The sequence below is a fragment of the Bubalus bubalis genome, chromosome 15 (genome assembly GCF_019923935.1).
Source record: "Bubalus bubalis isolate 160015118507 breed Murrah chromosome 15, NDDB_SH_1, whole genome shotgun sequence".
NCBI lineage: Eukaryota > Metazoa > Chordata > Mammalia > Artiodactyla > Bovidae > Bubalus > Bubalus bubalis.
In genome coordinates this window covers 78,734,830-78,751,244 of record NC_059171.1, presented here as the reverse complement: position 1 = coordinate 78,751,244, position 16,415 = coordinate 78,734,830, and the positions used below count along the sequence as shown (strand labels likewise).

Below are 16,415 nucleotides of genomic sequence, written 5' to 3'. Positions count from 1 at the left end.
GCTGCTTCATTTTACATCCCACCAGCAGTGCACGAGGGTCCTACAGTGGTCTTCAGCGTCACTCCATCATGTTTCTCTTTATGACCCAAAGAGAAGGCAAGTAATGCCCAGAGTCATCGTTAAGGGTGTTTTCTGAGTGAATGGAGAGAAGCTGCGATGTTAGCCTGTTAGCACCACCTTGCGTGGGTGTCAGAGTGTGGTGGGGATGCTGGGGGGCAGGTGGTCACCTGGCCACGGTGGGAGCGGGGTGAAGCGCTTGGTGATCGTTGCTGCTTAGGAAGCTGGCAGGCCACCTCCACGTCTGCGGCTGCTTCTGAGTCAGCACAGCGAAGACGACAGAGCTGGCGCCACGTGGAGGCCCTGGAATCCATCCTGAAAGCGTCGTTCAGACTGTTTCAGGCCACATCTGTGCTTTTCCTCTGTATTCTCCCTTCTCCCCCACCTTCCTTCATCAGTTTTCTTAATTCAGATTTGGAAAAAAAGATACATTGGCTTGGCCAAACAGTTTTTCCATAACATCTTATCGATTTTCCGTATTATGGAAAATCCAGAACGAACTTTGTGGCCAATCCAATACTTCTTTCTCTTCTCTGCCTGTTTATAGTATTGTAACTGACCTAATGCACACATAGTTGTCTCGGATCATTACTTAGGAGAGACCAGAACAGTCAAAGTGTGAAGTCATGATGTGCTGGTTTTCATGTCAGTGTTGAGTCCTGAAATGGCAAATGGCCTGTGGCCAGAAGTCTTGATGATAGTATTTTCTACTCCTGTAAGGAACAGTCTGGTTAGGTGATAACTAGGCTTTTATTAAAAATGTTCTGTTTGGATGATTTCTTCAGTTTCTCGGATGGAAAAAACTCTCAAGTGTATCAGGTGCTCCAGTTTGGCCGACGTGATCGTTGGATGCTCTGCTTGGGGCTGAGCAAGACCCGCTGCTGCTGCTGCATGCTGGCGCCGCCCAGACTCACACGCTGCACGCCTGCCCCCAGGGTGGTGGTGCTGGGCGCAGTCTTTGGGAGGCGACTGGTTTAGATTAGGTCAGGGGAGCCCTTCCTCCCTCTGTGCCCGCACACCTGAGGAAAGGCCAGCTGAGGCCGCGATGAGAAGTGGACGTCTGCAAACCAGGAACTGGCACCTTGATCTTGGGCCTCCCAGTGTCTAGAACTGTGAGAAGTAAATGTTTACTGTTCAAGTTAGGATCGATGGTGCTTTGTCACGGCAGCCAGAGTAGGTAGGATGGTTGATTTTTAGTGACATTCATTAAGGACTCATCACGTCCCAGTGGCCCTGTCGTGTGGTTAGGAGGATGTTCGGATTGATCCCAGGCTTCCTCCCAGCTTGGAATGTGGAATGGAGGTGAGCAGCCACCGTGGCCTTGACTTTCTGTGTCTGCCTCAGTAACACTGGGTCTCTGTTGTCAGGCCTGATCTGTGGGGACAGGAAGACTCAGCCAACTGGGGTTGAATCTCAAATCTGTTCCTGTCTGTATGACCTGGAGCAAATCATTTCACTGCATTGAGCTCATTAAATGTTTTTACCATGAAATAATTTCAATATAGTAGTATAAAGAACAATAAAATGAATTTCCATGTAACAGTCTCCCAGATTCGAAAGTATCAAGATTTTTATATATTTGCTTCATCTCTGGGCTTCCCTGGTGGCTCAGCTAGCAAAGAATCTGCTCACAATGTGGGAGACCTCTGTTCGATCCCTGGGTTGGGAAGATCCCCTGGAGAAGGAACAGCTACCCTCTCCAGTATTCTGGCCTGGAGAATTCCATGGACCGTATGGTCCACGGAGTCACAGAGTGTTGGACACGACTGAGTGACTTTCAGTTTCTTCATCTCTGACTTTTCCTATTTGTTGAATTATTTTAAAGAAAAATCCCAGAGGCATCATTCCATTTCAAACCTTCGTGCTTTAGTATGCATTGCTAAAAAAAACCGAACATTTTCTAATAGAATCACAATGTTAATGTTATACCCCAATATTAATAGTTATTTTTGATAGCATTTAACACCAATCCACAATCAAATTTCCTAGATTGTCCCTGAGTTCGTTTTTATCACCTTTCAAAAGGAGATGATAATGCCCAGACCCTCCCTCCAGGGCAGGAACTCTGTTTGTGGGAGGGTGTCGCATGCCTGTTTTGGGTGGCGAGGGTTTGGAGTTTTCTGTATACCCGGGGCCTCACCTCTGAGGGGCCTAGTGTAGGATCGGGCCCAAAGCACGTGCTCAGTGCATGGAATCGTCCTAGTGATGCACGTGCTTCCTGGCGCTTTGTGCTAAGAACAGCGCTGGCCCGTGGACCGTAGCGTGGACGTGCAGGCTGCCTCAGCAGATCTGAGCTTGCTCTGTCATTTTCCATCTCTGAGGTTTCTACAATTCTTCCCCTGGACACGAAGCCTCCTTTTCTGCCCAGCAACCGTGTGTTCATCCTCTGTTGTCAGTTGTGAAGTTTCTACAGCAGATGTCACGTGTCTCTGAGGAACCGTGTCCCAGAGGAGGCCCCACATTGCAGATGCACATGAAGTTATGTGACAGTCCGTGTTCCTGGAAGCCAGCCCCGTTCTCCCTGCCGCAGCCGTGTTGCCTTACCAGTGCGGATCACTTCTGGGAGAGTTAGCTGGAAAGCTCATGAGTTGGTGGTGTCCCTGTAGCCCCTGTTCTGCTGCAGAGGCAGGTGGCTGCCCGTCTGTCATCTCTAGAGAACAATAGGATTTCCTCTGATGGAGGAGAAGGCAAACGCATGTGGCTGGAGTCATGGGCTTGGCTGGAGAGCAGGGGTCTGTAGAGACCGAGGGAAATAAGTGAGCATGTGTTCACCCTTTACCTGGCTTCCACAGCCGGCCTGATACCCGACGTGGGAAATCCTGCCCAGGAGAAGTGCCCAAAAGGAGAGTCTAAGACACAGATGGGGAGGTTCCCAGCCAGAGACCCTGCAGTGAGGCCCACGGCTGTGCACGTCCCCACTGTGTCTGTCCTGTTAACTGCAGCCAGCCAGCAGGACAGCTGGGTACCATTCCTCCTTGGGTAACTTTGCAGGAGGCATTGAGCGTCACTCTCAGTTCATACCTGTCTTCATTTCAGCAGGGCTTACTGGGAGAGCATAGCCCCACCTAATCAGGTGCCTAACCCAACATAGTGCCCAACGTAATGCAAGTTAGGTCACTTAAGTGCTCTTAGTGGGAGCCTTTTGGGAGATTTTGTTGTTCAGTTGCCAAGTCATGTCCAACTCTTTGCGACCCCATGGACTGCAGCACACCAGGCTTCCCTGTCCTTCACTCCCTCCCAGAGTCTGCTCAGACTCATGTCCATCGAGTCGGTGATGCCATCCAACTGTCTCATCCTGTCGTCCCCTTCTCCTCCTGCCCTCAGTCTTTCCCAGTGTCAGGGTCTTTTCCAGTGAGTTGACTTTTCACATCAAGTGGCCAAAGTGCTGGAGCTTCAGCTTCAGCATCAGTCCCTCCAGTGAATATTCAGGACTGATTTCCTTTAGGATTGACTGGTTGGATCTCCTTGCAGTCTAAGGGACTCTCAAGACTCTTCTGCAACACCACTGTTCAAAAGCATCAGTTCTTCTGTGCTCAGCCTTCTTTATGGTCCAACTCTCACATCCATACATGACTACAGGAAAAACCATAGCTTTGACTACATGGACTTTTGTCGGTTAAGTGATGTCTCTGCTTTTTAATACGCTGTCTTGGGAGATTTACTGCCTGTAAATTGAAGATGATTTGATTGTTTAAAGAATTTTGTTTGTGCTGCAGATTGGCATTACTGTATTATATCCAGGCTGATTCTGGTTGCTTTCCTGTCTTCCTGCTCCCTAAGGAATGATGCTTAGACTCAGAAAACCCCTTAACCCACTAATACACATGCCTGAGAACTGGGCCGTCCCTGTCTGGCCGTTGTTTCGTGCAGTCTCTGGTCTGGGAGCTCGTGGCCTCCCTGTGCGGCCCCGCGCGCTCTGTGCCAGCCTCCCGTGCCTGCAGGCCCCATGTTGGTGATCACAGTGTCAGTGTTCCTCCGTACACAGCCTTGCGCCCACCAGCCTCTGTTTGTAATCCGTCATCTCATTTCCCTCTTGGTCATTCTGTAGATGGCAGGACAGGGCTCCTGCTCAGGTGCTCACCCCACAGACGTGGAGGAACCAGACCGAGTCCTGGAACCCGGCCTCATTGCCTGGCCCGAAGCTCCACCCCTGCGCTGTGCTCCCCTGTTCCCCCCGAGTCCTCCACCCTCCCTGCCAGCTGGGACAGGAAGCAGGCGGGCACGGACCTCTGATCCCGATGCCTTCGCTCTTCTAAACAGTGCGGGAGTGAGGATGCCACAGGCTGAGGGGCAAACACGGGATTTTTTTTAATATAATTTTATTTATGTATTTCTTTATTTTTGGTTCTTCTGAGTCTTCATTGCTGCTCAAGGTTTTCTCTAGCTGTGGTGAGTGGGGGCTACTCTCTGGTTGCGGTGTGCAGGCTTCTCTTTGTGGTGGCTTCTCTTGTTGCAGAGCAGGGCTCTTGGGCTTGTGGGCTCGGTAGTGGCGGTGCCCAGGCTCTGGAGCACAGGCTCAGAAGTTGGGGTGCACAGGCTCAGTTGCTCTGAGGCATGTGGAATCTTCCCAATCCAGAAATCAAACCCATGTCCTCTGAATTGGCAGGCAGACTCTTTACCACTGAGCCACCAGGGAAGTCCCAAACTTGGGATTTTTGACATGGCCTTGACTTCCCTGGTGGCTCAGATGGTAAAGCGTCTGTCTACAATGTGGGAGACCTGGGTTTGATCCCTGGGTTGGGAAGATCCCCTGGAGAAGGAAATGGCAATCCACTGCAGTACTGCTGCGGAGTCATTTCAGTCGTGTCCGACTCTGTGCGACCCCATAGACAGCAGCCCACCAGGATGCCCCGTCCCTGGGATTCTCCAGGCAAGAACTATTGCCTGGAAAGTCCCATGGACAGAGGAGCCTGGTAGGCTACAGTCCATGGGGTCGCAGAGTTGGACACGACTGAGCGGCTTCACTTCACTTCATTTGGGCTCAGTTTTCTCATTTGCAAAACGGGAACAGCGATGCCTGCCTTGCAAGTTACCACGGGTTTTCCAGCAGGAAGCACTCTTGAGCTCCGAGGTGTCACAGAGTCTGTGAACTTGTGTCTAGGGCCCCTTGTGGGTGAAAGCAGACTTTGGCTATTACCTGCATCCTCCCTCCCTCCTAGTGAAAGGCATGGGGGTGAGGTGCAGAAAACCACAAAGCTTATCTCACAAAGCCTTACTTTTAAATAAAAATATTGATTTGTAATTATTTGCTTAAATATCTGTTATACAGATGGACTGTGCACTCCTTGGGGACAGACCCTGGCATTTTGCTTGGTACCTAGTAATTGCTGGAAAAATATTTGTTAAGTAATAAAATGTACCAATTCTCTAGTCCTGCCTGCCCACCCATCAACTTTCTTGAAATTTGATAAGGTTTTATTCTCTTGGAAAATGAAATCTCCTAGGAGATGGTAGCTTAATTTCCTTTTTATCCACAGACCCTTATGTGGAGCAGCCACCAGTGATTATTTAAGCAAATTGAATAAAGCTTCTGGATTCTTTTTGTCTCTCGTGGTCGCTGCCCCTTTATTTCTGTCAGAAGATTGGACTTATTGGACTGTCAAGTATTGGGTTAAGAATTTTATTTTTGCTCAAAAAAATAGAGCGAAAAAAAAATCACTCTCCCTTCCTTTTTCTTTGGTTTAATTAACCTTTATTTTATTTTCTCATCAGAAAAAAAGGACGTGACACAGAGCCTGGAGAACTATACCTCCAAGTGTCCCGGGACCATGGAACTCCTCACCCTCCCAGACGGGCTCACGCTGCCCCCAGTGCCCTTCACCAAGCTGCCCATCGTCAGGTAGGACAAGCTGGCCGGAGCGCAGGAGGCGAGCTTGCTCCTAGCGCCTGCTTTGTTCTGAGCAGGGATGTAGATCTGCAGAAGGGTTCCCGTTTGTGGCTGCCTATGTATTTGGTTTGTTGTCTCGTGAAGTCTCAGCTGCTGCCTGTGAAGCGTGTTTCATAGATGAGAGTCAGACCAGGGCCATCACAGAACAGCTATCGCCATGCTCCTTTCCATTGGCAGAGCCACTCCAGCCTGTGTCTGCCTGGTTCCGCAGCCAAGCTGTGGCCTCTCTGCATGATGGAGACAGACCAGGCCTCATGGCACTTACCCGTGTCTGGGTGCCACTGTGCACCCCGGCACACAGGCCTCGGAGCACCTCCACTCCCTTGCTTTGTGGGGCTCACAGGACTGTCCATGGCTGCTCTGTCTCCCAACTGGCTGCAAGCCCTTCCTTATTTCTGTGGACCTCCAGCCCCATACACCCTCATGAAAATGCTGAGCAGGCCGATTGTATGGCAGGTTTCATTTCTGTGCTCAGCTCCGCCTGCTGCTTACAGGGCCTTTCCCTCCCTTGCTCTGGCTGGCGGCATTCAGTCATCTTCCAAGATTTAGTTTAAAGATTATCTCTTCCGTAAAACCTTTTCCCTGAGCCCCTCAGATAGAAATAATTACATCTTCTGGATAATTGCCAATTGTTTCAGTGGCAAAGAGCAGAAAACCTAGTAGTGGATAGGAAATAAGAGGTTATTTTTTTTATTTATTAAGAAGTTGGAAACAGGTGGCTTCTCTGTAATGCTGTCTTTACCTCCTGATGACCAAACGGCTGCTGAGGCTCCAGATGACACATCTACATCCAGGATAGGATAAAGGAAGAAGGGCCAGGGCCAGGCACCTATCTTTTGTTTACTAGCATAGCAAAAATGATCTTGACAGACTCACAGTGGACTTCTGCCCCAGTGTCCTTGACCAGGAGTGCATCTCCTGGCCACTGCTGGTTGTAAGAGAGGTCGAGGAAATGGGGTTTAACTCTTCCAATCTCTGTAATGCAGGTGGGGAAGGGAGAAGGGGACAGAGTGGTGCTGGGTTAGCCGGCCAGGAGCATCTTCCATGTCTTCTTCCGTTTCATTTACGGAATGTGATTATACACCTTCGCTCTGTCTGCGAGCTCCCTGGAGAGACCTTTGTTTTTGCAGCCCTTAGGTGCTCGTGTGTGTTGAGCGAATGAACGGATCCAGCCATCAGGATTCTCTGTAAGCAGTCCTCAGAACATCTGACCCAGATTGTCTTAGGCACAGGGGGGATTATGGCACATATACCTACAGAATCCAGGAGAGGGATTCAGGCAGGGCTGGAGCCAGGCGTCAGACAGTCTCACCAGCACCTGCCTCTTTCCCCTCTCAGCTCTGCCCTCTGCAGCCAGGCTTTAGTCTCAGGTTCTTCGTAGCATCAGGCTGGCAGCTTCGGCTCCCCGTCCTGCAGTGGCTGGGAGAAGAGAAGGTGCTGCTTGTGGAAGGAAGATAAAGCTTCCTTTTCCTGGGAGCTTCCACAGACGCCCCTGCTCTCTGGCACTTCTGCTGGGTCATGGACTCAGATCCGAGTCCCTGCTCCTAGTCCCACATTGGCCATTTCCTGCAAGAGCCCTGCTTCCTTTTGATGGAGTTGAAGTTAAGATCTGGGTGCCGTGTGTGCGCCTCACTGTCGGGTTGCTGCTGCTCACAGTGGACAGAGCTAGGCAGCATCTATTTACAGACACATGTTATTCACCGCATGTTCATGCCCATGGTGATTTCTGCATGTCTCTGTGTACTGGAAACTGAGTTCATACTGATACCTAAAGCTCCAATTCCACCCAGCACCTAGGGGTCCTTCTAGTATCTGTAAGTCTTTCTCAGACGGGGGAAACCCGTCTCCCATTGACCTCAATCTGGTTGCTCATTTGGTCAGTTCCCCTACTGGTTACCATGGCTACCATGTTGCCCTCCCTCCCCACGGGGAGCTCTGCCCCAGCCCTGTGGGCCCCATCACCCTACTTGGGCAGCTTTGACTGTTGCCCATCTGTGCAGAGATAGCCAGGAGGTTCTTGGGTATGTTTCCCCTGTAAATAAGGTTGAGGAATTGAAAACCGAGAGAAAAGGTAAGCGGAGTTGTCCCATGGCTTTCTTACCAACATATTTTCTGTCACTTTCCTAATGAGTGTCCCACCTCTGCTTTGCATCATCCTTATTAGCCACAGTATCCTGAGGTATCAGCTTTTAAAATGCCAAATGTTTCCAAATGGAATCCCTAAAAATAATTCTTGTTCTGGAAGCGTCATTCCTGGACTTCTGCTTTACTGTTGGCAGCTCCATAGACCAAATACAATGTTACTAGTTTCACAGCAATTTATACTGAATGAGTTATGCTTGAGGTCAGGTACCTTGAGTGACTTTTTCTGGGTACATTTTATGGGCAGACATTTGATGCTGGACTTTGAGTTACGAATGAATGTCATGGCTAGCTTGTTGGGTTTCTTTTCGTCTGACCATGCCCTTGGAATCCCTCTGCAGTTTTTAAAAGCCTTTCATGTGATCTGAGGCTTCTGTGCTTGAGTTGATGATTACTAGGACGACAGGTGACACCTCGCTTTTAGGTGGTGGCAGCGGCAGCGAGTAGGAAGCCGTCTGTGTTGCGAGGAGATGGTGTCGCTTTAGCAGTGAGCGCACAGACATGAGTTGGTGCTGCCGGCCCAGGGTTCAGCAGGGTGCTCGCAGGTCGCTGGGCCCCGCGCCTAGTTCCCGTGCCTCCGCCCGCGGCTGTTGTCTTTCGCGCAGGGACTCGGCTCTCTGAGCCTGTAAGTGCGTGCTGTTTTAGGGAGGGAAGAGCAGGGCTCTTGTGCGCCTGCCGTGTGTCGGGTGCTGTCACAGGTGCTTTGTTTTGTTGTGTGGTTGTTCAGTCGTGTCCAGCTCTTTGCAACCTCATGGACTGTAGCTCGCCAGGCTCCTCTGTCGGTGGAATTTCTCAGGCAAGAATACTGGAGTGAGTTGCCATGCATATCAACTCAGTTTTCAGAGTGAAGGTTTGAAGGTCTCTGCTTTAGACCACTCTCCCTTCTCTGCCCGAGTTTGGAATCAGCAGAAAGAAACATCTGTCTCAGGTGGATGGTGGAGCTCGTGCCCAGTGTGACTCAGGGCTGCCCAGATGTTCCGCAACCTCTGGCAGAGCCCTGGGGCCGGCCCCATCCCATCACGCTGAGAGCCAGGCAGAATCCGTGCTCTCGCTCGGCAGGCAGGCCGCAGGAGAAGGGCCTGAGCGGCGCACATGCTGGTTCTCCTGCCAGATCTGCCCTCTCCCTTAGGAGGGGTGAGGGAAGTGCGAGGTTGGGACCCTACCCTACGCTGTCCCTCCTCCAGGAAGCATGGAGCCCGGGGGCACGTCCACGGGACTTCCTGGACAGCGTCATCAGGTACCGATCGTCTTTCCTGTTTCGAGTGAGAGGCTGGAGGTCCGGGGTGAAGCCCTCCTTGCTGTTGCCCAGCTGGTGGGTCCTTCACTGCACTCAGGTCTGTGGCTGTTGCAGGTGCGTCCCCCCCAGGCTGGATGCAGTGGGCGTGAGACGCTCATCGGTCGTGGCACCTTGGCCAGCGTGAGGACTTGCACAGCGCAGCACAGCCGGGTTTTTTGTGCACAGAGGGCTGGGATTTGCTGCTGTTGGTGATAAACTGCTTAGCCTTGAGGATACGGCTTTGAAAGATTTGGAAGCTGAGTTGGAAATCCAGCTTTTGGGAGTTTATTCATTCAACATTCACTGAGAGGTCCGCATTGGTGTGTTGCACCAGCGCTGGACTCGAGACAAATGAGGCCCTGGGCGCCCGTCCTCGGAAAGCTCATGGCCGAACAAACAGAAAACTGAGTGATTCTGATCCTGTACGAGAAAAGCATGCCGGAGGGGCTTGCAAAGGCGAGGAGGCAGAGAAAGTGCAGGATAGAGGCCTTTCTTGAAGAGCTGAGGCGGGTGAGCACCGCCTCTGCCTCGGGTTGTGGTGGGAACAGGTGAGGATCACACGTGTGACCCGGCCCTCCCCAGGGCCAGGCTCAGGAGCCATCAGTGATGGCCGGAGTGGTGGGGGTGCTCGTGTGCAGGACAGGGTCACAGTGGAGGCCGGGAGAGCTGAGAAAGGCGTGATGTCGTGGATTCTCTGAGGCGGTCTCTAGTTTATAGACACACACACACAGACATATATATGTAGTCAGCACAGATTAGCCTGTGCCGTGGCAGAAACATGGCCCCTAGAATCTCAGAGAGATCAGCCCTCAGCACGGCCCAGGTTGACGTCTCCTTCTCGTGGTGTCTGATGCAGATTGGGCAGGTAGCTTTCCAGGGTGGCTGACCTCCCCGAGGTCGCTCAGTGATCCGGGCGCGTCTGTCTGCTCGTGTCCGGCCCCCAGGACTGCCTTGAGGAGGAGGCGGGGCGCCACTGGGAGTGCTTTGTCTCCCAGGGACCCGCGTGGCTTCCCCTCCCGACCCTCCAGCCTTTCTTCCTGCAGAGGGGCTGTGGGTGGGGAGGGGCTCAGGGCCCCCCAACCTTCCGACCCACCCTCTGCCCCTCACCGTGCCTTCAGTCTCGCTGTCTTGCCCGCTGTCCCTCCCAGGGGCGGTCAGCATGCCGGAGCTGCAGGACGTACTGTGTCCTCCTGGCCCGTTTCCAGCTGTGGACGTTGGTCAACATGCTTCCTCTCCCCTGTGTCAGTTTCCTCGTTAAGGACTTGGAGGTGATGGTGATAGCCCCCCGGCTCGGGAGGCGGAGGAGGTTTAGTTGGGATGGTGCATGGGCAGCAGTGGGCACAGGCCTGAGGTCTGGCTCTGTGGACCATGGGCCTTCAGTCCAGGCTGATTGGCATCACTAGCAGACATCCACAGCTGGAAAAGCGGTTTAGTGAGGTGCAGACTGCGCAAATGCAGAACCGGACGCGCACGTAAACAGAGCCAACGGAGCTGCTGCCCTTCGCCCGTGGAAGGAAGGAGGGAGCCAGCTTCTGCAGAGCGGTGGGCATGGACCCACCGCGCCTCCCCGAATCCTCTCGGTGGTTTGTGTTACAGCCCAGGAGCCTGAGCGCAGGGAAGGCAGGCCCGCGGCTGGTGGATGCCGCCATCCCGGTGGAGCAGGCCGAGGGCCAGGCTCCGTCTGCCCATAGACGTCCTCTCTCCCGGGACTGCCTGGGGCTGGGGGGCGAGTTGTGCTGCCTTCTCTGCCGTGTCCCGCAAAGCTGAGTGCTTTTCCTCCCCTCGGTGTATCTGCTGTTTGATTTATTGTCCGTGTAATACCAGATATTTGGTCGTATTTACACTGAAGGCAAGCTAACAAGGCAGTTGAAGTATTTTTGTTCCCTTTGAAATAACAGGCGTGTGAAACTGCTGGACCTTCCCGCCAGCCTCCGGCCGCAGAAGATAAAGAGCTCGCTGGGCCCAAGTGTGTCGGCCAAGAGCCCCTTCATCTACTCCCCGATCATCGCCCACAGCCGCGGGGAGGAGCGCAGCAAGAAGATAGGTAGGCGGGCTGCCTGGCTTCCGGGACATGTTCGGCCACCCGACCCCGGGGGCTTGTCTGGACTTGAGATCGTGAGACTTGACGCGGTTCATGTGAGCCCGTGGGATATACCCTCACTCAGGTGTATTCTGCTTGCTGGCTTTGTCTGACCACTGCCTATAGGTCTGCCTTTTTAGTATCTATTTCATAAAAGGAGGTTTTGTGCAAGTTCTAGAAACCAGAAGACCTCTGTTATTTGAGACTTAGGTCAATTACATAGGAGAGGTACTTGGAGACCAGGGTGATTTTCCAAGGCTGGAGTGACTTCTGAATCATCCACGGAGATTAAAGGTCATCTTTTGTTCAGGACTGAATGGGCATAAGGGCGTCCCATCACTGTCCCGTTTGAAGGCTGGCAGTGCTCGTTTTGTGTCTCGCTGACGGTCGTCACCTCTCCTGAGAGGCCTGGCGGCTCTGCAGGGCGCCGTGGCATTGTGTCTTGGGGGTGGGTGGGGCGGGGCCACTCACTGCTGAGGATCCTCATGGGCTTCTCTGTGCGCTCAGGCCCCTGCCGCATCCCAGGGCACGGCCCCCTCGCTTTCCTGTCCCCGTGGCCCCCAGAGCTCTCCTGTGCCACCCCGTGCCTCCGTGCCCTCCCCCAAGCTGGCCGTGCCTCAGGCCTCATTCCTCACTGCTCCCCCTCCTTGGACCCCGCGCACTTGGGGATTGTGGTGCCTGCGAGTCGCAGTGACAAAGCTGCAGGGCTGAGAGGCGGGTCACTGGTTGGTCATTGCTGACTCTGTCCGAGAAGTTTCAGTGGAAGACCCGCAAAGCTTGTGCAACTCAGTGCTGGCTTCTCCTCTGTCTTCCTTTTTTTCTCCTTTCATTTTTACACCCCTGGCATAAGAGAAGGCATCCTGGCTTCTCGAGGCTCTTCTCCGCAGGGTGCAGCAGTCCAAGTGCACTCACCCACCACTCACACCCGGAGCTGACCCCACCCGCCGTGCGCTGTCATGCCTTTCCGCTCACCTCCTCCCGCCTTTCCGCCCCTGCTCCGTGGCGCCAGCCACACGACCACTTGCTATTTTTTGAACGTGACCTCTTGTTCCAGTCTCAGGGCTCTGCTCTGGGTGAATGACCGACTGCAGCAGTGTCCTGGCTCTTAGAAGAGCAGGGCCCCACCCAGCAGGCATTTGTGATGTGAATGTGAATCTTTGACGTTCTAGTTCTAGTCTGTGATTCTGAGAGACAGCTCTGGCCTCCTGACTGCTCCTCTGCTCTGGAGAAGATGCCAGAGAGGCTGGGAGCAGGGGGTGGGTGGACCTCGTGGTTGAGCAGTGGCGGAGCTGGTCCTGGGCGTCTCCAGCACATGCCAGCGAGCAGTGCCCATCTGCCAGGGGACGCCCCCTTTGATCTCTTGGAGCTGGGGGGCTTGGGTCCTGTTCATATCAGAGTCTCAGGGGTCTCTCGATGGTGGGGAGGCCACTTTCCAGGCCCCTTCCCCCGGGGTGGACCTGGGCCCATCATTACAGAGTTAACAAGGTTTGTCTCCTGGACATTGTAGGAGTCTCTGGCTGTTCTTTTTGGGTCTCGTTCAGTTCAGTTCAGTCACTCAGTCGTGTCCAACTCTTTGCAACCCCATGGACTGTAGTACGCCAGGCTTTCTTGTCCATCACCAACTCCCAGAACCTACTCAAACTCACGTCCATCGAGTCAGTCATGCTATCCAACCACCTCATCCTCTGCCGTCCCCTTCTCCTCCTGCCTTCAGTCTCTCCCAGCATCGGGGTCTTTTCAAATGAGTCAGTTGGCCACACTGTGGCCAAAGTATTGGCGTTTCAGCTTCAGCATCAGTCCCTCCAATGAACACCCAGAACTGATCTCCTTTAGGATGGACTGGTTGGATCTCCTTGTAGTCCAAGGGACTCTCAAGAGTCTTTTCCAACAGCACAGTTCAAAAGCATCAATTCTTTGGCACTCAGCTTTCTTTAGGGTCCATCTCTCACATCCATACATGACCACTGGAAAAACCATAGCCTTGACTAGATGGACCTTTGTTGACAAAGTAATGTCTCTGCTTTTTAATATGCTGTCTAAGTTGCTCATAGCTTTTCTTCCAAGGAGCAAGCGTCTTTTAATTTCATGGCTGCAGTCACCATCTGCAGTGATTTTGGAGCCCCCAAAAATAAAGTCTCTCACTGTTTCCACTGTTTCTCCATCTATTTGCCATGAAGTGATGGGCCAGATGCCATGATCTTAGTTTTCTGAATGTTGAGTTTTAAGCCAGACTTTTAACTCTCTTCTTTCACTTTCATCAAGAGGCTCTTCAGTTCCTCTTTGCTTTCTTCCATAAGGGTGGTGCCATCTGTATATCTGAGGTTATTGATATTGGGTCTTATTAGGGTTGATGGTAAGTTTTCTCCCTAAAGGACGTTTTAGGAAACTTTTACCCATTTTGTGTACAAAAGCTTCTTGAGGTGATCTGGGGGACTGGAGACATGAGACTCCTTCTAAGGACCAGCAGCATGATCTGTGGGGCCTCATCCAGAAGGAATACGTGGGGCCCCTTTGTTCAAACATAAGGAAGACTTTGGAGACAGAGAAGGCCCTAAACAGAATGTGGGTCCCCCTGAGTCGGGCGCCATATGGCTGCCAGGTCCCATCCCTCGAAGCTGGCGTTTCCTCTTCTTTCCTCTCTAATCTTTAGAAACTGCTGAGGCTTCCTTTTATGAAAAGAGTACTCTGTACTTGCTGCAGCGAGTTTTCACCTCATCCAGTGATGCAGATGTCGTGTTCCCAATTTATCGATGAGAAAATTAAGATTGAGTGAATGTACATTGCGCCCTAGGTCAGGAAGGAAGTTAAGTGGCAGAGCTCAGGCTTTGTCCATGGTTTATGACTCAAAGCCCAGAGATATTTTCCTTTATTTATTTTTTATTTTTTTGGCCACACTGTGTGGCTTATGGGATCTCAGTTCCCCGACCAGGGATTGAACCCACACCCCTGGCAGTGGAACTGTGGTGTCCTAACCACTGGACTGCCAGGGAATTCCCAGGGATTTCCTGGCAATTTTCCAGGGAAGAAAAAAAGTTTTTCCTTGAAGACAGTGAGACGTTACTCTGAGCTGGGGATAAATTCAGTGGACGATGTAGGATTTTTTTCCGGGATATAACAGAAACTTCAGCCAAAATGCATGTTATTTGTTGGAGACCCATGGGTAGGAAAGGGTAATTTATATTCTGTGGCTTCTAATATCTTTCTGGCAATTGACTCAGCAGCGAGTACCTGCCTGCAGGTTTGAAGAATCACATGTCTTTAACCCAGAATCCCCATCTCTATAAATGAATCTCTGTGTGTAACTGGGGGGAGTTATCACAGCGAGGACACAGAGTATTAGAGGGGAAGAAACGCGGGGGGCCGCTCCTGGGACCATTTTCCGCGCTAACGCGCAGTAATTTACCAGTCTTTCCGTCTAAACTCCACGCGCGGTGATGGCTGCGCACATCCTGAGCGTGAGCACAGAGAGGTGACGGGTTTTGTGCCAGGACTTGGCGTGGCCGGGCTTCGTGCCCGAGGTCGGCAGCTGCCTGGGAGGACGGACAGGCGGGAGCCGTCCCATGGCCTCGGTCAGTTGCCTGGCCTCCCCGGGCCGCAGTTGCGCTCTCTGTGGGGAGGGGGCGCTAGAAGCCCACTGCACGGCCTCCTCAGGGGTTGAGGGAGCCGCTAACACCACAGCATCCGGTGCTGTTCACGCAAGGCTCTGAGCCGCGGCGTGTGCGCTGTCCAAGGTGCTGGGGGTACAGTGAGAAATCAGGAGTGCCCTCTGCCAGATGGGTCCAGCCAGCGTGGTGGAAAGAGATGAGCTTGTCGACGGAAGCCCCCGAAAGAGTCTGTTAGTCCACAGCTAAGACCTGCCTGGGGGCCGTATAGCACTGTAGGGGGGCCTGAGACAGAGGGGTGTTTAATAGCCTCCAGGGCTGGGCCTTTCCGAGGTTTCTGAGACAGACTGTAGCATGCCCTCTGGCACGCTAAGACCTGGGAAGGAGATGATCTCTTGTCAGACATTAAAACTGTTCCTGTAATAAAGATTTATTTTAGGTTTACCTTTAGCGACTCTGACTGTGTGAGTATAAACGATTCCTTTCAGCAGCCCAGGAAAATGAATTTTAAAATGATGGTCATTTGACCATGACAGAGAAGACAAACAGCACCTTCACTATCAGGCAGCAACCTGTTAAAACAAATGACGTTTTCCTCGGCTGTGAGGAAGGGCTGGGTGCTGACCGCTGAGGCAGTGATGTGCTCGGGGTGCTGCTGAAGGTGGGTTGAGAGCCCTGTGCCCTGCAGCAGGAGTTCTCAGCCTGAGGTGGCTGAGGAGAGCTGGGTTTCTGGAGCCAGCAGGGAATAGCAGTGTGAGAGCAGCCAAGTCTTTGGGGCCAGGCAGACGGGAGGTGGGCCCGGCGGCCTCATTTGTCAGGGCCGTGAATGATGGATGGTTCATCCTGTCCGTGTCCTTGTTGGTGAATGAGGATGATCTGTGCCCTGCTGACCACTGCACTGTGTTGTTAAGACCGCATACAGGCACCTGCTCGCGCAGGCATTTTAAAAACCAGCTCCCCTCATGGGCTGCTTATTCACTGTGTGCAGTTTCAGGATGCCACAGGTTTGGCGCAGCCTGTCTTAGTCTCTGTGCGAGGGCCTGGTGCAAAGTGTTTGGGGGAAAACGGTGTCTTTATGAAAGCCTATGAAGCTGAAGAATGCTGGTCAGTAAACCTTAGTGTCTACTCTAGGAGAAGGCCTTTATCCACCACTGTCCATTCTAGACACTTCTCTGAGTTCAGAGACCTGGCTTGAATCCCTGCCACACCACTTCCTGGCTGTGTGATTGCCAGCACATTTGTTAACCTGCTTGGACCTTAGTCCCTGCCTTGTAACAATGGGATTGTGGTACCTCCCTCACCACGGCATGATGCGGAGTCAGAGACAGCCTTCCAAGGGCTGGACAGTTGGCTCCTGCCCTGCACCTCGCT

At 52.6% G+C, this 16,415-nt stretch overlaps 1 protein-coding gene across 13 annotated transcripts in view; it reads left to right on the top strand.

Annotated features, from left to right (window-relative positions):
* The window catches only part of TRAPPC9 (trafficking protein particle complex subunit 9), a 388,230-nt gene that overhangs the window by 74,636 nt on the left and 297,179 nt on the right, over window positions 1-16,415 (top strand). For all 13 annotated transcript variants that reach the window (XM_025264824.3, XM_025264825.3, XM_025264823.3 and 10 more), the window contains 2 exons: window positions 5,770-5,896; window positions 11,261-11,406. In XM_025264824.3, coding sequence (XP_025120609.3) covers window positions 5,770-5,896; window positions 11,261-11,406 — 273 coding nt within the window. The remainder of the gene's footprint in view (window positions 1-5,769; window positions 5,897-11,260; window positions 11,407-16,415) is intronic.